The following is a 21,921-nucleotide window of genomic DNA, read 5'->3' as shown; positions in this document are numbered from 1 at the left end:
AATACTTTGTTATTAAGCAAAATTCTTACTCTATCAAATGTTTGCCCTTGACTTTTATTTAGTCATCATAAAAGCCAGCCGAATAGGAAACTGCCATCTCTTAAATGAGAATGGCAAAGTCGAATCAGATGGAGTCAAATCTACGTGCAGTAAGAGTACCCATTTTCCTTTAGCTTCTCCTGTTATTATTTCTAAATCCAAACAATTCTGATGCATAACTTTGACTATAAGTCTCATACCATTGATTAATCCTTCTGACATTGCCATATTTCGCAGTAAAATAACAACTACTCCTACCTTTAACTCTAAAATGTTGGGTGGTAAACCACTTAAACTGAGGCTGTTCAGGAATTCGGTTGGATATCGCAAAATTTCTTCAGCATCTTCAGATATAACTGTGTTAACACTCATATTGTAACGAATCACAAGGCATCATTTGTAAAATTTCTAAATTGATTCTTTCACACTCGTCATTTTTTGCAGCAAGAATAGCACGTGAAGAAACAGCATTTACATAAGTAAGGTTGCGGCCAAAAACAAAAGGAATCAAACTGTCACAAACTATTAGATTAGGATCTGGTGGTGGTGTTGTTATTTGGTTTTTTAGGAGCATTAGCAACTAAGGCCATATTGCTCATTGCTCGGGGGATATGCGGTGGTCATTCCCTGACCTTTCTGCATCCTCCATGTTTGGTGGTCACGGGCTCGAAGCCTGGTCTAATCAAGAAGTGTGTGATACACACTGCTGTTCCTGCCCAGCTGGCTACGGAGGCACCAGATTAGGATCTAATTCAATTTAATTTCAAATACGTTTTAAATGTAACGAATGGCAATGAGTGTATGAGCTCACGTGCACAATGTGGGGACATATAGTGAGCGAGCAGTGCACAATTAGTTTTTTCTTTTAAGGTAAGCAGCGCTACTAGAGAATTATTATTATTTTATTCGGAACAAAGGACACGATTGTGCAAATTATTAATCAGTTATATAGTTAAAGTACGAATTGTACTTTTATTGTGTATTAATCAGAAAAAAATGCCTTATCAACTTAGACAACTGTTTGTATAACAGTTAACATCTTCCTGTGGCTCCATCTACAGTGGCAGACAAACAAACTGCATCACCTTAAAAAAGTAACATTTGCAATGAAACATATAAGATATTGTTTGATTACAGTTATTTTGTTTGTCGCAAAGCAAAGGTATTGCATCAGGTAACGCTTCTATTGCATCAGACAGTAATTGCAAGATATTGCATCAGCCATTACTATAAATACGGCGTTGGAAGGGTAGACACGCTCATTAGTACAGTCAGTCCTAATATAGCACGATACTTGTGTTCCTAGAAACCCTCGTGCAATGCAAAATCGTGCAATATAAACAACAGGCCTTATGGGAAAAATAGAGTTAGGTGCCGACCACCCAAGATTGAACAGACATTTGAAACCAAAACATTACCAAACACAATAAATTATCGTAATAAAATACTAAGTATTTTATGTACTAAGTACCAAATGAATAAACAACACTGTAAAGGCAGAGATGCACTATTAACACCTCACATTTTACTAAAGCATATTTCTGGGGTTTACTACCATAAAACAATAAAAACAATTTCCAGTTGCGTTTCTGCTAGTGGAATCTGTTATAAACTGGTAGTAAACTCAATCTAATCGCATTTGCGATAATACCGATAGCTGGAATTGTGTGGGTTTTTACCTTAATATGGTGAAATGTGTTTCCCCTTTACTGATATAAAAAAACAAAAAACAAATACATTTTCAGAATCTTCTCTTCATTCCTATCACGTTCACGTTCAGTTGCGGAATCACCCCAACCGAACGTGTTGCGTTCAGTTGGGATGATTCCGCGTTCGACTGCCATTTCTTGTAAACACAAAGGCGAATCGTACATAAGCGAATTCGGTTCATGTTATACATGATATCGTTCCCCTATTTATAAATTGTGTATGATCGAATTTGTGTAGTGTAAACACGTGTTATACGAGGACTGACTGTATCCTGTTTTGCGGAGATGTAACATGGCTCCAATACGTCCAGTTGACACCAAGGAAAAAAAAAAAAAAAAAAAAAAGTGTAGCTGTTGCTCTGTCCCGGGAAGGGCTTTCTACATGCACTATCACTGATAAAATAGGCTGCCACCAGTCAACAGTATTCTGGATACTGAAATTAAAGCGTGAAACCGGTGAGGTGAAGAGAAGACCTGGATCATGCCGTAAGAGAGTGACTACACCACACATTGGAGGCATATCATCCTGACTGCATAACACTGCACTGTAAAGTTCACCGCTAGTCAGATGGTCTGGGGATGCATAACAAGCAAAGGGTTGGGGCAAATTAAGTTTATTAACAGAACGGTGAATGCAAAAATCTACACTGCTATCTTGGAGGAGTACCTGAAACCCGTTATTAGGGATCACCACACAGACGTCTAAAACTGCATTTTTCAACAGGACAGCACCTTCCCACACAGCAAAATTGAAGTTTTATGCTATTTAGATTTAATGATGATGTCTTCTTGTCTCACAATGCTTAAAACATACACCAATGTTTTCCCTCATTTTTCTCTCTTAAAGTGCAGTCATACCTCAGAAATGCTGGCATTACAGCATTGGACTGGCCCTGCAAGTCCAAGTTTGAACCCTATTGAAAATTGCTGGTACATAATGTTACCTAAAATTGCTCAGAAGAAGCCAACAAGTAAGATTCAGCTGCAGGAGAGAATTGTAAGAGTGTCGTACTACGAAATTGGGAAACCTTATATCCAGAAGTTGATTAACTCTATGCCAGATCGTTGCAAGGCTGTAATTGCAGCTCAAGGAGGAAAAACAAAATATTGAGGACTTATTTTGCTGATTTACAGTACATAATACTATTATGTTAACTTGTCATTTCAGTTTGTACATGTAAATACAATAAATGTATATTTTAGTTGTCACAACTGCCATTTGCATGATTTCTCATATTTCCATTAATTAAGCATTTTACCCTTTGGGAAGATATTTATGGCAATTAGGTATATCAGGTGGAGTCTTTTTATTGGATTTCATTCACAGAGATATATATCCCATCCAACAAATGCATTTCGAACATTTTTGCAACCCAGAATGTAGGGCAAAACTCATTATTTGCAAAATTCACAAGTGATGCAGTTTTTTTGTCTGTCACCGTATGAAGTGAATGTTGAACTATTCTCGTTTGTACTACAAAACTTTATAACCTTAATAGTTGTTTAAACCTGAATTTATTTAAAATGATTTTATGCGAGTTGCTGCATAAAGGGTTTTAGTTTCAGCTGAACTTGTATATTATAGAAGTTGTCATGGCTGTTTAGTAATTTGCCATCAGTACTGGTTGAGGATTCTCAACATTAGTGTTTTCTTCTTGTATTGTTTGAATGTCTCTGTTGTGACAGCCTGTATTTATGTGTTTTCTGGCTTGATCCTGATCCCAGTTTTCTGGTGTCAGGGTTTGGTTCAATCTATCACTTGTTAAAATGTAAAATACTGCTTGATTATTGTTAAGTTAAATTTTAAGTTGCCTATTGGGACTTGCTCTCTGATTGTGCCTTGGAAGTGTAATTAGACTAATTACCTTGTTATGTGTTGTTATTTTGCATTAATCATGTTGGGGGCTTTGCTGATTGATTGGCTGTTTTAGTGGCAAGTTTTTCAAGCTTTTGTAATCTTATTGATTTGCAGTATTTCGATTGCTAATTGGTATGATTCTTGCCTTGTTGTTTTTGGAGTTTTAAATTGATTTTAAGTTATCTGCTCTAATGGTTATGACTGGGTTTATTGTGATTACTGAGTAAAATTGATTGTATGTAGGTATATATGCATAGCTGTTGATAATTAGTTTTTAATTGCACATTCCTTGTAGTCTTCTTACTTTTCCCTTTTATATTCTAGAGGATATCTCTATTCCTCTTCTCGTCTGTTCCTTTTTCTTCATCCTCTCTCCCCCTTTTCCTTCTAACTTATTTTGAGTTTCTCCTTGTGACAACCTCAGTACGTATCTCTTGATAGTAGAACCTGGCTGCCTTGCCTCTTCGTGGCTTGGGATGAGAGTCGGGGTGCCTTTGTTCTCCTGCCCCCTGACTGCTAAATGCCAGGTGCCGACTTGCAACATACAATAAAACACACATTAATATACATACATTTCATTAGATCTCTCTCTCTCTTTTTTTTTTTTAATGCTGGCCTTGGCACTTTGCCGTTAGGTGACTCGGTGGCATATAGAGGAAACCCTGGTTACCGCTTTTACATACAATACTTTGAACTACAAAACTGGCCCATTCCGTAAAATAAAACTATTCGGAATTTTTTAAAAACTCTGTGCACACTTAAGAAGAAATAGCTTCAATTTGAGACCACTTCCAGCCAAATCAGTTTAAGCCTATAGTTCACACTGATGGAGTAAAGAAAACTGCTTCTTTATTAAATATATAGATGCTCAGTCATTTCAATGAAAGGAAGAGTTAGAGGAGATGATATTTATGATACTTTTAAGAGGTATCTGTATAAGGAACCTTTGCCAATAGATAAGCTGGCCTGTCTAACTACTATTGGTGCACCGGCTATTAGTGGACACAAGGGGTTTATTACTCTTTGTAATGAAGATTCTGCATTCCCCCCATTCACTGCATATCACTGCACAATTCACCCAGAGATTCTATTGCAGATTTCACTCATGTAAAAGTTGTAAGGATAGCAAACTCAATTCAAGTTGTCGTTATTTGGTTTTTATGAGCATTAGCAACTAAAGCCATATTGCTCCGGGGATATGCGGTGGTCATTCCCTGACCTTTCTGCATTCTCTGTATTTGGTGGTCACGGGCTCGAACTCTGGTCTAATCAAGAAGCGTGTACTACGCACTGCTGCTCCTGCCCACCTGGCTATGGAGGTGCTTCTCAATTCAAGAAAGAAACCTGAAGCACCACACATCCAATCCTCTTCTAGATGAACTTGATGATAGCTATGGGGAACACATTTTTTATGCACAAGTTAGGTGGCTAAGCAGAGGAAAGGTCTTGCAAAAGCTTATAGATCTTCCAGAGATAAGAACATTCCTAGAATCAAATAAAGAGAACTACCTGATGAGAACTGGCTGGTTGATTTAATGTTTATAAATAAGAAATGGTCAAAATTGTTGGAAAACAATGGTATTGAATGTGCAATCATTTTTGGAGATTGCCTAAAAGATCAGTGTTGTGTTTAACAGATGTTTTTAAAAGTTTTGTAAAAAAAAAAAATAATTGTGGCAAATCCATTTTTTGAGGAGATAAGTGGCTTGTCAGTAATTATTGAGGAAATACTATGTAAAAGGTGAAAATTTTCAAATGGAGGCTATTTCCATGCAAAATGACATTCAATTAAAATCAAGAATTTTTAGACTTTCTGGTTGAAAGAAATTCTTATAGTTCATTAATAAACATGACTTAGGTGAAATCATTAGCATTAGTAGAGGCATTTGATGCAAGAAAGCAAGCTTATGCAGCATCAGCCAAAAAAAAAAAAAAATAAATAAATAAAGTAAAATAAATAAATAAAAAATAACCACTTCCACTTCACCCCTCTGTTCGTTCGAAATACCTGTCCAGCTGAGCCTTAAATTTATTTAGGCTATCAACTTCCACAACAAGGGATGGAAGTCTGTTCCACCTACCAACCACCCGCTGGCTAAAGGCAAATTTCCGCACATCTATCCTACATCTGTCATTTCTCAATATGAATTTATGCCCTTTCAGGTGATTATTCTGAGCAAGAGGAAGAATCCCATCAGCATTGAGCATGCTCAAACCATTCAAGGCTTTGTACACCTCTATCAGATCACCTCGCTGGTGCCTAGTCTCCAGACACTGTAATTCGCAAAACTTAAGCCTTTCTTCGTAAGAGCACCCCTTTGTTCCATTCACTAATCTTGTTGCCCTTATCTGTACTCGTTCCAGCAGCTCTACATCCTTCTTGAAATGAGGCCTCCAGACCTGTATACAGTACTTTAGGTGTGGCCTGACCATTGCTTTATACAAGGGAATAATCACCTCCTTATCCCTGCTAGAAAAATTCCTATATATCATTGACAATACACCATGAGCTACTCTTGCAGCCCGTCTGCACTGCTCAGAGAACTTCATATCTGCCTGCACAACCACCCCCAGGTCCCTTTCATTCTCTACCACTGTCAGTGTAGTACCACAGAGTTGATACGTTGCTCTGGGGTTGCTGTTTCCCATATGTAGTACTTTACATTTGTCAATGTTAAACTTCATTTGCCACCTCTCAGCCCATCTGCTCAACCTTTCCAGATCCTGTTGCAGCAGCGTAGTGTCCTTGACAACCCTGCCAGCCTTCGTATCGTCTGCAAACTTGGACATTAAGCTTGATATACCATCATCAATATCATTTATAAATACAGAAAACAATAAAGGACCCAATACTGAACCCTAAGGGACTCCACTAATAACATTAGTCCATGATGAGCAGTGTCCATTAATTACCACTCTGTCTTATCCCCCTCAACCACCCCTTTATCCATAGCAGCAATTTGCCTCCAATGCCACACTGCTCCAATTCGTGCAGCAGTCTTCCATGTGCAACAGTATCAAAAGCCTTTCTAAGATCCAAGTATATAATATCAAAGTTATTCCCTGCATCCAGTTCTTTTGTAACTGCATCATAGTATCCAATCAAATTGGTCAGGCAAGACTTCCCCTTAACAAAACCATGCTGTGTCCGAGCTATAACTGAAGTCTTGTCTAGATGATTCTGCAGTGCTTCTTTAACCAGTGCCTCCATTAATTTTCCAGGAACAGAAGTTAAACTCACAGGTCTATAATTACTTGTGTCAGCCTTTGATCCTCCCTTGTGAAGTGGGATCACATTTGCACATGTCCAGTCCAGTCCATGGGTACCTCCACTGAGTCCAAGGAAGCTCTCATAATTATGGCTAAGGGTTTGCTTACTTCCTTTGCTGCCTCCTTTAATATAACTGAATGGATCCCATCCACCCCAGGTGCCTTTCTTGTGTTTATCTTCAACAGTTTCTCCTCCACTTTACTCTCAGTTATTACAAGATTCTCTAGCTTACTGCTAGAGTTGAGTACACCTCTGGCATTCCCCTCGCTGAATAACTCCTCATGTGTGAATGTCGATGCAAAATATTCATTTAGTTTGTTAGCTACCTGAGCAGGGTTATCAACAGTTGACCCATCGATATCAAGTGGACCAATCTGATTCATCCCCTTCCTTCTAGAGTTTACATAAGTAAAGAACTCTGCTGTTTTTCTTCGCATCCCTTGCCAAGGATCTCTCGTAATCTGCCTTCGCCTGCCTAACCTCCTTTGTAACTTGGTTGCATATCAACTTGTATCTATCATATGCTTCTGTGTCATGTGTTAATTTGTAAGTATCCCATGCATTTTTCTTCTCTGCCATATGCCTCATTAGTTCATCTGACATCCATTTTGGCCTAAACCTTCAACAATATTTCTTAGTTGGTATGTAAAGCCTAGTAGCTTCCAAGATAAGTTCTTTGAATGCTTCCTTCCCATTTTGAATTTGCTGTTGGTAACATCGTCAGTTGGTTCCACTGTATAGAATTTAAATACTGTCTCAGTCCATCGTAGTCGCCTTTACGGAAGCAATAACCCTTCCCTTTACCCCTAATGGTAGTTACCTCTTTGAGTAAATCCCACTTCAGCACACTGTGATCACTGTCACCTAGTGGTTCATTTATCTGCAGATTCTTAATGCATGAAGAATCACTACTGATAATCAAATCAAGAGTATTACTCCCTCTAGTTGCCTCCCGAACATGCTGATGTAGAAAACAATCATCCAATAAATCCACAAAAGCCTTGCTAGTGTGTGAGTGACCAGCCCCCAAATTCCAGTCAATATCTGGGAAATTAAAATCCCCCATTATAAGACTCTCTGATTTACTGGCCCACTCTATTTCTCTGTACAGTTTCTTATTATACTCATCAGAGTCATTAGGCCTATAGCACACTCCTACTCTCAATTTTGATCTCCCAATGCTTATGTCACACCAAACTGATTCGACACTGCACTGTCCAGCGATGTCGACTGGCTTCACTTCCTTGGATTTTATGTGTTTCTTAACTAACAGCATAACCCCTCCTCCCTTCCTATCCTGTCTGTCCTTTCTGTAGACATTGTACTCCCCAAATTCCAGTTCTGCATTCGTTATATCTGTGTGACACCACGTCTCTGAAATCCCAACAATATCTGCCTTTGATGTTTTGAGCAATACCTCAAATTCATCAAATTTATTTACTAAACTCCTAGCATTGGTGTACATGCAAGTATACATGCACCTGCTCTTCCTCTTAGCCACCCTAACACAACCCATGTGTTCACTTGTACCCCCATGATTCCCAGCAGTCTCTTAAATATCCTGCATCTTATTTTCCAGGCTGCTGCTCATTCCAATTGAAGGAGTGCAAGAATCACTTTCTCCTCTGCCAGTGGCTACTGTTAATCTATTAGTCCTTGTACCCCCCAATCTAGCAGTTTTCCGACCGACCTAACACTGCCTCGATAGGAGCAGCAAACATTCTTGCACCCTTTCTATTTAAGTGTATCCCATCCCTGTAGAAGCAATCTCCCCTGTTAACAAGTACAGACCAGGCTGAAAAACGTTTACCCCTTGAGCCCTGCACAATCTTTCCAGGGCCGAATTGATCGACAGGGCTCTCATCATATACTCCCTCCTATCGTGTCTGGGCAGAATTGCAGACACTTTCAAATTCAACCCTAATTCACGGCTTTTTTTCATCAGTGACCTGTACTTGTTAAGTAATTCCGCCGGTCTCCTACTCTTTATTCATTAGCTTAACATGATTGTACAAATCTTACAATGCTATCAAAAGAAAGTATCACACTAACTTAACACTTTAACTGCTGGCTTTTCCAATGATGGTTTCGATTTGGGATGGAGTCACTCAGGATTGGAAAGGGCAAAAATATTTTTGGGCTTTCTTGTCACTATGGCTGAATTAATCAGCTTCCAATGAATGTCACTTGACAAAATATCCAGTTTTTCTTCTGTTAATGTGGAAGACAAAGTTATAAAAGTAGGGTAGTTCTCTCTCCAAGTGGGTTAAAATCTGAATCTACATATTTGCATTCAAGGAAGCAATGAATATGTTAACGGACAAACATTTTAGTGAAAGCATTCAAACTGCACTATTAACTCACACACCAGAATCTTCTGAAGTTCGTATAAAATGTGGTGTCAAAGCTCTCATTAATTCGCTAAATAATGTTTTATAAATACAGAAAACAATAAAGGACCCAATACTGAACCCTAAGGGACTCCACTAATAACATTAGTCCATGATGAGCAGTGTCCATTAATTACCACTCTCTGTCTTATCCCCCTCAACCACCCCTTTATCCATAGCAGCAATTTGCCTCCAATGCCACACTATTAATGGAATTTTATTTTAGCGCAAATAAATGTCATATTTATCGTTAAATATGTTTTATTGTTCAGAGAATTATAAAATTTAAACTTTGTGATTTTTCAAAATGAAACCCAAGTAGTTTCACTTGCAAGTTGTTTATAATTAGAGTTTCCTCTTTCATCAAAAGAAGTTGCAGATTTTTAGAAATGTGTAAAAAATACCTACCTATTTTCTAGAAATAAGTAAAAATATACATTTTTATAATTACTATAATAAAACTACAATTATGTTCACTTTACAATTGTAAAACAATTTAATGAATAAAGGTAGATCTTTAGTAACATCGTAAATGAATTTAATGCAATTTAAAATAACAGATCTTGGTTACTCTAAAGTTGGAGACCACTAGTCTGTTGTGTGTGTATTTGCATGCACTTTTTCTGGGCTTCGTGCAGTTCTCCACAAAGCCCAGAAAACTGTCACAATTTAACAACTGTTAAGAGTTTTAAAAAATTAGTACAAAGATAAATAAGTTTTATTATATGCAAATCATATAGGAAATAACATATTAATGATTAGGGGAGGAATTATTCAGACAAAACTATGAATTTATCAAACAGCTATATATTAAGATTAAATAAATAAAATGAAAAAAGAAAAAAAGAGCAGTTCCCTAATTGTGACATCAAATAATTTCAATTTAGAGTTAACTGTTAATTAAGACACTTAATACTACAATGATTATTACCTTTATTAACAAATCATCACATTGTGAAAGCTTTGCTAATTTCTTGATAACATGCATAACTAACAACAACAAACTGGATATCTTTAAGATAGTAGATATATTTTTTAAGAGATTGATGAAATCACAAGGGATTGAGAATCTAGTGGCTAAGCAAGCAGAACAAGCATACCCATCTAAAAACTAGTTATGTTATATTAAATACCATTAGCATATATAAGCCCTAAAATACCCAAATTTGCATCCCCCCCCAATTTCATGCCTATAACATTGAGATTTCAATTTGAAATTCTGCTACTCACTAAATTCATCCATAATGCTTCAGTCCTTCCCCATATTTCTATATATCAATGTATCTTTACAATTACACACACACTTTCACTCTCTCTCTCTCTCTCTCTCTCAACGTTACTTTTCACCTCCAATTATTTTCAAATAATTTAAATTAAAAGCAATGGGACATTCATATGCATATGAATGCCCCAAATTTTCTTTCTGCGCATTAATGATCTGATGATGGCCTTTTGTATATTCATTGGAAGGTTCGAGAGAACTAAATTCTGTTCCCTCACCACCATAAAATTAAAAACATATTTCCATCAGAGAAAGATTTGGAAGGTGAAGATGAGAAGTTAGGATACTGCACATAAACAGAATCTTGTCTAATAACAATCTGAAATTTTTAAATGCTAAGCATCAGAACCTAGCATTTTAAATTTGAAGGGAAAATATACACACAGAAATGTAGGTTTAGGCATGGAGAATCCACTTTCTCCTCTTGCCTGGTCTCATGGAGGTTTTAGAGGGGAAAAAAACCATTAGTATGGTCTCTTACATGCATCTAGTATGAGAACTTAGGGAACTACAACTGGAACAATTCTTAGCATACACAAACAGCAGACACAAAATAAGTGGAAGTGACAGAAATTGCCATTTTCAGATATTACGGTGATGAAGGAATAGAATTCAATTTCAACTCAGGTTCACAAACAGAATAACTCAGAGCACTGCATTTATTAGGGCTTGAACAATGTAAACATAAAAATGAGTATAATCAAAATGTTAGTGCTGAGCAATTAGAATGTGTGCCAAAGAAAAATTTGATGAGTTTAAATCCACCTCAAAACACCCAGATATCACTGCTTAAAACAAGAACACTCAGAATAAATGTAAATTTAAAGTGTCATTATACCAATCAATGAAATAAAGTACATTTTAAGAAGTTAATCCACAGATTAGCAAAACATTTACAAAAATGTGTGTGTAGAAAAATATAGAAAAAAGGAAATGCAAAGAAATCAGAATAGTCACCACAGGTCCAAAAGGTTTAAATAATTTCAAAATACTATGGAAGAATCAAAAGGAAATTTAAGACAGAATGATAAATTGAAATATGGAGTGGGATACTTGAGTATTATGGATGAATTTATTCAGTAAGAGAATTTAGCATTACAATTTTGAGAATAGAGGTTTTTATTTTATTGATTTAATTAAATTTTTTTTGGGGGAGTACTAATTTCAGGTATGGTCAAGCAATAATGTTAATAGTATTAAATATAACAGCAGCTACCAAACTACTGAGATCTACGGACCCCATCAAAAAAAAAAAAAAAAAAAAGTTTGTGGACCTCTACATATATATAAACACATTACTTGATACCCCCTTCTGAACATTTTGCAGACCCTCTGGAATTGGCCTACAGACCCCCAGGGGTCTGCAGACCCCAGTTTGAGAAAAACTGTGGAATATAACACAACCAGCTTTTAGCAGTTAGGGTTAAGAGTATTGACGACTAGGACCATCACTAGTCCTTATTAATTCTCTTAATACTGATCCTGTTCCATTTATGAAGGATAGAAAGTACAAAGCTGAGCTCTCTCACAGAATCCTTACACTTGATTATGTGCTGTTTATTATAATTATTACTACTTCTGTATGAATGCCCAACAATGTCTAATGTTTGTATACATCTGCCCCTTGTACATGAACAGCTACAGGTGCATGTATGAGAATTGCTCAAAAAGGTCATAGAATGGTTAAAAAAAATTAGGCTTTGAAAATAATTTCTGTGTTCAGCATAGTTCCTCTGAACAGCAAGGATCTTTTCTCAGTGGTTCTCAAATCCTTTATACCCCTCAACACTGTCTTTTGCAGTACAGTCTCTCCTAGCACATACCACTTCTTCATTCAGATAAAATCTGTTTTGGAGAGGAGAAAATGCCACTAGGAACCCAGGTCTGAGAAATAGTGATCATGGATTTTGAAAATGCACCTGCAGTAGCAGACATTGCAACAGTGGACTTCATGAACTGTCTTGGTGAAAAAGGTTACCAGAGTGCAACTTCTCCCACTGCTCCACCTTGATGGCTTTATGCAATTTCACTATTAACTGTGTTTAAGAGTATCATCACCTTGCCTACTGAGTGTATAACAGACAATTTCTCAGATAGCAGAAATGTGTTTCCAGGTCAGCTTCAACACTTGGACTCGTGGTCAAAAGTGTACCCATGTCTTATTTAAAGTTATAAACTGGTAAAAAAAAAAAAGTATTCAGCCCTTTTGATAAAATGCATTCCAATGTCCTTGCACAGCAGGCTTTCTGGATTTTAGTTAAAATTTGTGAAATCACTTGAAAAGAAACCCTTTAACTTAAAATAATCAATGAGCACACACTGCATTTAGATATTCCAGGAAACTGAGAAATATGTTTAACAGTCATTTGACGATTTTGCATTTCTTCCACTGCTGCTACTCTCTGAATTGACAGAAACTCAATCAGTACTCATCTTTCCATAGCTTTCTTCCATTAATAAAATTTACATAACACTTAGCAAAAGTGGAATGTTAGAGTATCAGCCATAATAGTGCAAGAAAGCCATGGGCTTAAAATAATAATAAATAAAATAAAATAAAAATCAAAAAGCTACCTATCCAGCTGACTTTTGAATTTCCCACGCTGTCATCTCAAACTACCCATTGAGTTAACTTATTTACAACTTATCAGCTTCAGTCTAAATCTTTTTGTCCAGGCCATATTTCAAATTCATAGCCACTAATTCTGGAATCATCATTTATAATAGTAAAAAATTTCTCCATTGATTTTATATCTCCTCTCAGAGCCTCTCTTTTAAGGTACCTTGTCAACAAGCTCAGTAGCTCACACATTTGAAGTCTTTCCTCATAAGGGTGCCCTTTTGCAAATCTTGCCAAGTGGGCTGCTCCTCTTTTGCCCTTTGAAGAAGCCTGATGTATTTTGTTAGGTAAAGTCTCCATGACATAGTATGCCACATATGGTCTTACAATATACAATGGGATAATGATCTCTCTATAAGCAAATTGATAAATCATCAATAGAACACCACAGGCCTCTACTGCTTGCATGCCCTTCAAATACAGATATTGATAATGGCATTTCAGATTTCTCCAATTTGGTATTTTCAAAAGACACGGCTTACAGAAGAAATAAAAAAACTTACTATTAGAACAGCTATATACTATTATCAAAGCATACCCTGCTGAGCAACACTTCCTATACATAAAATTTCAGAATTGTCTGAATAATACATTAGGTCATTCTACAAACTTTCCAAATTATTGTGTTCATCTAGGAATTGAATTTTGATCTATCTTAAAAAATGTTCCTAAATTAAGAAATTATAAAACTTGAAAATAATACAAGTTGAAAATCATTCCAACAAACCGGAAATAGAAGTAATCCTAATTTCACATATATACAGTAGACAAACATGAATACATTATAAATTTCAAAACAAGAGTAGCTGTTTAATCTTCCTTTTTTACATTTAAAATATAACATCTACTGCACACAGATGTCTTTAATGAGGCTGAATTTAAGTTGTACTAAAAGACAATCGTTCGTGTTTTTTTTTTTTTTTTTTTTTTTTTTGTAGATTTAGATAACATAAAATAAAAACATCTATATAGAATAATTGAAGTTTTTAGAAAGCAATTAAAAGAGTGACTGGACAATGATCACTACCATATACATCCTTTCTGATTAAACTATCACATAACTTTGATTTTAGACGTTCTGACAGCAAGAAATAATCCAGTCGCCTGTAATAAAATAAATTACAGGAAATTAACATTTCATTTAATTTACAAGGTTACTTATCTATTTTAACTTATAAAACTTCTTATATTCGAATTTAATGTTATTCACAGAAAATTCACTGAAAATACATCCTCAAAATTTTAGCTTATAGCATTTCTCACCCGGACATTTCAAATGTAGTGTTTGTATTGCTTTTAAATCCTTCAGCCAATGAGTTCCTAGATGTTAATATAGTTGTGTACTCCTGTGAACAAATTAGTCAGTGCTTTATACTTTGAGTAAATAATTTATGTTTTGTACTTCATAAAAGGTTTGGAGGTCTCTTGTGTCCTTTTGTGTTTCTGCAGCTAGCAGTATTTAAATCCTTAGTTAATGCAATAGTCTTAATGCTCACAGCAGAACAAAGTCTGTCTTCACAACAAGTTTCCCTGGTATTGCCCTACTTTCAAACAAAGGTTTCACCACAGGACAATTGTTAAAAATATGACACACTTATGGTCCTCAGTAACAACATTCAAACAAAACAGTTGTAAAGAAGTTGCATGCAAGCTGCAAAGTTTATTCTGCTATGAGTAATAACACCACTTCATTAAACAGTTTATATCCAGCTGGACACAAAAACAGAAAGGACAAGACAGTCTTTCAAACTTCTAATAATTTTGCTGAGAATATATAGCATTAAGCTCTGCAATAGCAAGTAAAGTCACCGTTAGCTGTATAGCAGTAACTGATTTTCAGAGTTTATAAACTTATGAATATGCAGAGGACAATTTATTTTCAAGATGAAAAAGCAGGCTGCGTGTAAGTTTTAAAGATTAAACATGTTTGCAGTATATAATTGCTAATTTTACTGAATTACATTGCTGATAGTGACTTTTGTTTCATGTGGTTTTATCACTGTAAAGTTGATCAATACTTTATCAATATTTTTGATGGTGGCTTTCAGTGAAGTGAAATTAACATTACAGTGAATAATCCAAACGGAAACTGGTTACTTTTCTACCGCTTGCAGTAGTATTCACTGAACAACCCTGTAATGAGACTATAGGTGTGAAGATGTAGATTTCTGGAGCTGCTGCAAATAGATAAGTTTCTTAAGAATTTTATTGTATTTCTGATTAATTAACGTATTAATTTGTGTTTTACAAAGAGATTAAATAGGCTTAGTAGCATTAATTAGCTTATTTTTTAAATTTAGCTAGTGATTTTGTAAGTTAAATAGATAAGTTAAACTTGCTACTCACACTGCTATTGTATCAGTGTTTTGGTGGAAATATCATAGAGTAACCAGTAGTGCAGAAAATTAGTAGGGTTTTAATCGTAACAAATAAGTATTTTGAAGGTTTTAATCACTTTTTGAGCATATATCTTTTCTATTTAGCTAAGGATATAACTAATTTAACATTGTGATCGTTACGGAATAGCATAACTTGAGTGTATATCTCGAACTTGATAGCTAAGGTATATATATATATATATATATATTTTTTTTTTTGGTAGTTGTTGGCGCATCGGCATCTGTGGCCATAATGCACCTCCCAAGGTTTTTGCAGTACTCTGATCCAAGCCCGAGGCAGGATTCGAACCCGCGACTGTTGGGTTGCTAGGGATTGCAATTGTCACTTCTCCAATCTCCCTTTCATTCTCTCTGTTGATTTCGCTGGCCAAACGGATATAAAAGGATATCGGACGGACGAAGGAACAACAGGTTAGTGATATAGGGTACTTTTTAATTGCTGTCAGCAATAACTAGCGTCGTAAGACTAAAATTAAAAAATTAAAAAAAAAAAAAAAAATCGTATGGAATATCTGCTTGGCCTATAGACTTAACATGGGAAGCTATACAGCAGATATATAGGAAATTGCTGACAACGAAACTATATGTTATGGCATTAATTTTATATTGCTGTATATTCTGGAACACCAGGGATAATGTCTGTGACTCTGGGGACACCTCAGAAATAGAAATAGCGTGATCAGATGCCGGAAAGAGAAAATCTCCGTCGGCCACGCGGTCTACATACAAAAACAATAACAACCCAGGTGGACATACTGCCTTCTTCCCCAATGTCCAAACAAAGGAATTGGCGGGAAGAGAGCAACTGACAACGGCAGTGAACATACGGGCAATTGGGGACTGCATTTGTTAGAGCAGGGAACGGAGCTGCACACGTGATTGATAAAGCCACATACGGGCTAGCATATAATACCACAGACAAGGAAGACAAGAACATCGTCACCCCAGAAACTAAACATGAATAACTCCAGGAATACTGGGTCAATTCAGCTGATACTTGGGCCAGGCCCCCCAATAGCCTAACCCGATCACATAGACGCACAACATACAGAAAAGGACAAGAACATCACCATCCTTACCATCAAACTCATATCAAATCAACCATTGGGCCGATTGAGCCGATATTTGGCAGGAGGCCTCCTAAAACAGATCCCAACTACCCAGGAATACCACATATCCCCCACCCATGAACATCACCATCTTCAAAGGAAAATGTACGAGGAAACAAGTACAGGGAATAAATTATAGTAGGAGCACAGAGAGAGATAGAAGCCCCGGAATTGCTGCCCTGCTTAAGTCTAACAGTCATAGAGGCAACGAGATGACAACATATACCCGGACACAGGAACATCGCCGTATTTAAGAGCGAAACTTAGACTAACCATAACTCGGCCCCCAGGGGTATTACGGAGTTGAAACTTAGGCCGCAAGAAGGGGGAAAGAAATTTTACCCCCCCCCCAAGTTACAGCGCCCCCAAGCGGGAAAATTTTCTAAAGCTGATAACTCGGCCCCAAATTAGCCAAACAAGGAAAAAAATTGATATCTGGCATCTACTAGCCGATACCAACACACCCAGGAAATTTCAAAGCCCTGGGACCAACACAACAAAAATTATAGCGGAAGCACTGGATCCACAAAAACAGCATAATAACTGATTTCGGATACAGGCACTGGAAACCAGAACAAATGGATACCTCAACTAGTAGCGACACATCAACTTCCACAACTGCGATGCCAGGAAACCTGACCCCAGCACCAAGGAGAAAAGGGGCAGATGACCCCCTAGCAGAAATCGCGACTGAACTAAGAAAAAAATTACCTAATACCCAAACAAGGGGAAAAGAAGATGACACTATAATAAACGACACAAACGGACTGGACCAACCTACATGTGAAACCAATTTAGAAACATTGATGGAATTAAAAACTAATTTCCTACAGGTTTTCAAAAAAGGGAAAACCGTAACAGCAAATATGGTAATAGAGTTAGTAAAAATATGGGGATCTGTCGAAAACCTCGTAATACAATCATCCCTAGAAATAGAAAGACTTAAAACAATGAAAGAAAAACCTATGCCCACATCAACACCAGTGGCAACATATGCCAATGTAACGGCGGCTAAAGTAGAAGGAAAACCAGATCAGGACCTAATTCCATCAGGGACACAGATCAAGCACGTAGTCCTGGTGAAACCAAACGACCAGAGTAAATTAAAAACGAGTGAAGAAGTCAGCAACACAATTACAAGCAATTTCAAGGAAGACTTCAAAAATATTAAAATCAAATCGATAAGGAAATTAAGAGACAGAGGAGTGGTAATAGAGACAGCCTCACTCAACGACCTAAACAAACTAAAACAATGTAATAAGTTCCAGGAATACAACTTTAAGATTGACTCCCCACGCAAACTAAATCCCACAATAATAGTATATGATATAAATAAGGATCTTCCAGACAATGAATTCTTGGAAGATTTATATGAAAAAAACTTTGAGGGCTCCAAAATCTCCCTAGAGGAATTTACAAATGAAATTAAAGTCCGCTTCAGAATTAATGCCAGGCAAAAGAACAACAAACACCTGATACTGGAGGTCTCACCACGCATACGTATGCGCCTAATCAAAGATGGGCGCATATACATAGGGTGGTCGGTGCATTACCTGAAAGACTTTCTAGTGGCAACCAGATGCTTCAAATGCCTGGCATACGGGCACTCAGCAAAGTATTGCAGGCAGGATGAGCACACGTGGCCACTGTGGCGAGGTCGGGCACCAACAGGCCTCCTGCCCTAGGCCGGAAGGACCGGCAACATGCTCAAATTGCAAAACACGGAAGAGAGAAAGCAATCACTCTTACAGAGATCACACATGCCCAGAGTTTGTAAGGGCCCAAGAGTTAACCAAACAAAAGACCAATTATGTATAATCACACCAATAATAACACAAGTAGTGAAAATTTAACCTTCTGCCAACTGAACTGCCAACGTTCGGCCTCGGTGACTTCTGATCTCACCAAAATAGCCCTAGACAAAAGGTTAGATATCCTTGGCCTACAAGAACCCTACAACTATAGGGATAAAGTAAAGGGACTGCCACACAACACAAGGATAATCCAAGCGGAACCATCAACCGACGGAGAGGGGAGAGGAGCGGTAACAAGGGTGTGGGCTGCACTAGCAATAATAAATCCAAATATAACAGTGACCAAAATAAACAGTCTATGTACAAAATATGCAGCAACAGCCTGCCTAGAGGGCCCATGTGGGCAAATATACGCAACCTCAATATACATGAGATGCCCAGGTAGAAACCAAGATATCACACCATATATAAACTTCATAGAGGCAGTCCTAAATACTCTCCCTGGAAAACAAATACTAATAATGGCAGATGCCAATGCATCCTCACCATTGTGGAATAGCCCCAATCAAGATACAAAAGGGGAGCTTCTGGAAGAACTGATCATTTCAAAAAAACTTAACAGTGCACAATACCCCGGGACACCCACCAACATTCTCCTCAGCATCAGGAGAATCGTATATAGATGTCACCCTCACCAGCAGATTACTAGCCAATGCAATAACAAATTGGAAAGTCCATCCTTACTGGTCAACAAGTGACCACGCAGTGATCACATTTACCTACTCAACAATGCAGAACCCTCATGGCAACAGAATCACCCAGGATATTCCCAGATATCAAACAAGAAAAATAAAATGGGACAAGTTTGACAAACAAGTGGCAGATGGGTTCACCAGCAATCTCCTAGAAACAATAAAACAGCTCCCAACGGAACAAACAGTGGAAAGGGTAATTTCACTGCTCACAGAAATATGCAATGACACAATAAAGAAAAAACGGAGGAAAGAAAACCAGGTGCCTTGGTGGACAAATGACCTGACAATCCTAAGGAAAGCAGTAAAAAAAATCCAGAAGGAAAAGATCTGAAAAAAGCCAGGAGAACACACAGACCACATGACCAAGTAGAAAGACTTGAAGAGATATATAAAGAGGCCAGACGCAGATATTGCAGTGACATACATAAAGAAAAACAGTTAGCCTGGAAAAGGCTGGTAGAGAGTACACTGGCAAAAGACCCATGGGGCCTGGTCTACAGGCTAGTGTTTGAAAAAACACGCCCAGGAGAAGTATTCTCCTCCATTATAAGCTCCACAGAAAGCGAGACACTGACATGGGAACAATCAGTGAATAAAATCCTAGATGGGATTATAAAACAAGACATTGCAAACCCTGAGAGCCCAACACAGACAGCCATCCGAATGCAACACCTGGCATACAGAGCAACAGACAGAGAAGATGACTTCACACATGGGGAGATAAATGAGGCAATACTCTCCTTTAGTGATGGAAAGTGCCCAGGAATGGACTTGATAGAAGTAACAATATTGAAAAGACTGTGGAAGAAAAATAGCACAGTACTTGAAATCCTCTTTAATAAATGCCTACATGAGGGCATATTTCCTGAGCCCTGGAAAACAGCAAACCTGAAAGTGCTAATCAAACACCCTGACAAGGCCCCAAACCTAGCCTCCTCCTACCGCCCCATTGCCCTGCTTTCTGTCATAGGTAAAGTTCTAGAAAAACTAATAGTAGGCAGATTCCTACAATACTATACTAAAAAAAATCTTTCCTCACACTGTCAATTTGGCTTCACCCCTGGCAAGTCGGCTGTGGGAGCAATCAAACAAGTTCTAGACACAATCACTTCCTCGGAATTTAATTACGTCCTAGGTCTCTTTGTAGACTTCAAAGGTGCCTTTGACACCCTATGGTGGCAGAGTGTGCTGGCGAGGTTTCGAGAGGCAGAGGTCTCAATTCCGATCTATCGTCTGATAACAGACTATTTCTCAAACAGGCACCTTGTGGTCACAAGTGGAGCATGCTCTGTAACAAGACAGGTGACCCGCGGCTGCCCACAGGGATCTGTTCTTGGCCCAGCCTGCTGGAACATGGTCCTTGATGAGTGGCTCGCAAAAGACTTCCCCCAAACAACTAAAATAGCATACGCAGACGATCTTGTTCTGCTCCTACATGGCAACTCAAGGCGTCAGCTGGAAACCACAGCAAAAGAGGTACTAAATGACCTAAACTCCTGGTGTACAATAAATAAGTTAGAACTGTCAGCAGAAAAAACAAAACAAGTCCTTTTCAAGGGAAAGCTCAACAGAAACAGACCACCATTAATAAAAATTAATGAACAAAGCATAAGCATGGAACCAAAGTACAAATATTTAGGAGTAATATTAGATGAAAAATTAAACTTTGTAGAACATGCAAAATACCTAAGGAACAGAACCCAACAATTAACTGGAAAACTACTAAGGATTGCAAGAAAAAAATGGAACATAACATCATCCACTCTGGCAATATACTACAAATGCCTATTCTTACCAATAATATGCTATGGAGCAGGAGCCTGGGCACCCAGCATTAGACACTGCCTAGTAAAAAAATATCTACCGCAGGCACAAAGAATTTTTCTGCTGGCCTCATCCAGAGCATGTAGAACCATCTCTACATCTGCACTCCAGATAATATGCGGAAAATTACCAGTAACATATGAAATCATACAGACATATTTAAGATATTACAGGAGACAAGGAATTCCACACTCATTTGCAGAATACTCAACAGATCCGAATGTACCAGATAAAGAAGAGCAAAAAAGACTAAGAGAAATGTTTACCACACAATGGCAAAGGGAATGGAGAGAGGACACTAAAGGAAGAACAACATACCAGTTCCTCCCCCTGGCACAGGAAATAAGTAAAACAAATAAACCCTGGATGCAACCAGGCCTATATACTACCTTCCTCTTATCGGGTCATGGAAGCTTAAATGCAAGATTGCATGCTCTGAGGTTAGCAGATTCTCCCAACTGCAAATGCGGGTCACAAGAAACAGTAGAACATATAATGCTGGAATGCATAAATTACACAGACCTGAGACAACCATTCCAGCTTGAAACAGAAGTGTACCACACTGAGGATTTTCCAAAAGTGGTGGAAACACCGGAAAAATTCCAAGCATTAGCAAACTTTGCAACAAAAGCATTCAAGAGAAGAAGGGCCCTCCTGGGCATGCCGGAGTAGCCTGTGCAACACACAAGTCTACACCTAAAACTACATGCCACAGACAACACAGTGCTCATCAACAAGCAAACATGTGCCACTGAAAACAGGGCTTTCTGACTCAAGTCCTGCCAACTCAGAGAACCATAGAAATGATGAAAACTAAGAGTGTACCACAAATTGACTGTCTAATACAAACAAATATATGCCACTGAAAACAAGGCATGGTGACAACAGCTTAGTTATCTCAGAGAACCAAA

At 37.7% G+C, this 21,921-nt stretch overlaps 2 protein-coding genes across 2 annotated transcripts in view; both read right to left on the bottom strand.

Moving 5' to 3' along the window:
• Positions 1–54: 54 nt before the first annotated feature.
• LOC150091418 (uncharacterized) lies at positions 55–411 on the bottom strand. Its single transcript, XM_090390280.1, has one exon. The coding sequence runs from the start codon at positions 409–411 to the stop codon at positions 55–57; it is 357 nt and encodes a 118-aa protein (XP_090246406.1).
• Positions 412–14,101: 13,690 nt separating this feature from the next.
• Positions 14,102–21,921, bottom strand: part of Rrp1 (Recombination repair protein 1) — a 102,927-nt gene continuing 95,107 nt past the window's right edge. The window contains exon 7 of the mRNA XM_090383814.1: positions 14,102–14,273. Within this exon, the coding sequence (XP_090239940.1) occupies positions 14,156–14,273 (118 nt within the window). The 3' untranslated portion in view covers positions 14,102–14,155. The remainder of the gene's footprint in view (positions 14,274–21,921) is intronic.

This window comes from Mastigoproctus giganteus, chromosome 1 (genome assembly GCF_048544385.1).
Source record: "Mastigoproctus giganteus isolate SK-2022 chromosome 1, ASM4854438v1, whole genome shotgun sequence".
In the NCBI taxonomy this organism is placed as follows: domain Eukaryota; kingdom Metazoa; phylum Arthropoda; class Arachnida; order Uropygi; family Thelyphonidae; genus Mastigoproctus; species Mastigoproctus giganteus.
Note: the sequence above shows the minus strand (reverse complement) of the source record. Positions and strands in the feature narration are given on the sequence as shown.

Bases quoted from the DNA above. Each gene is read 5' to 3' on its own strand.
- LOC150091418 (XM_090390280.1), bottom strand. From the start codon at position 411: ATGAGTGTTAACACAGTTATATCTGAAGATGCTGAAGAAATTTTGCGA.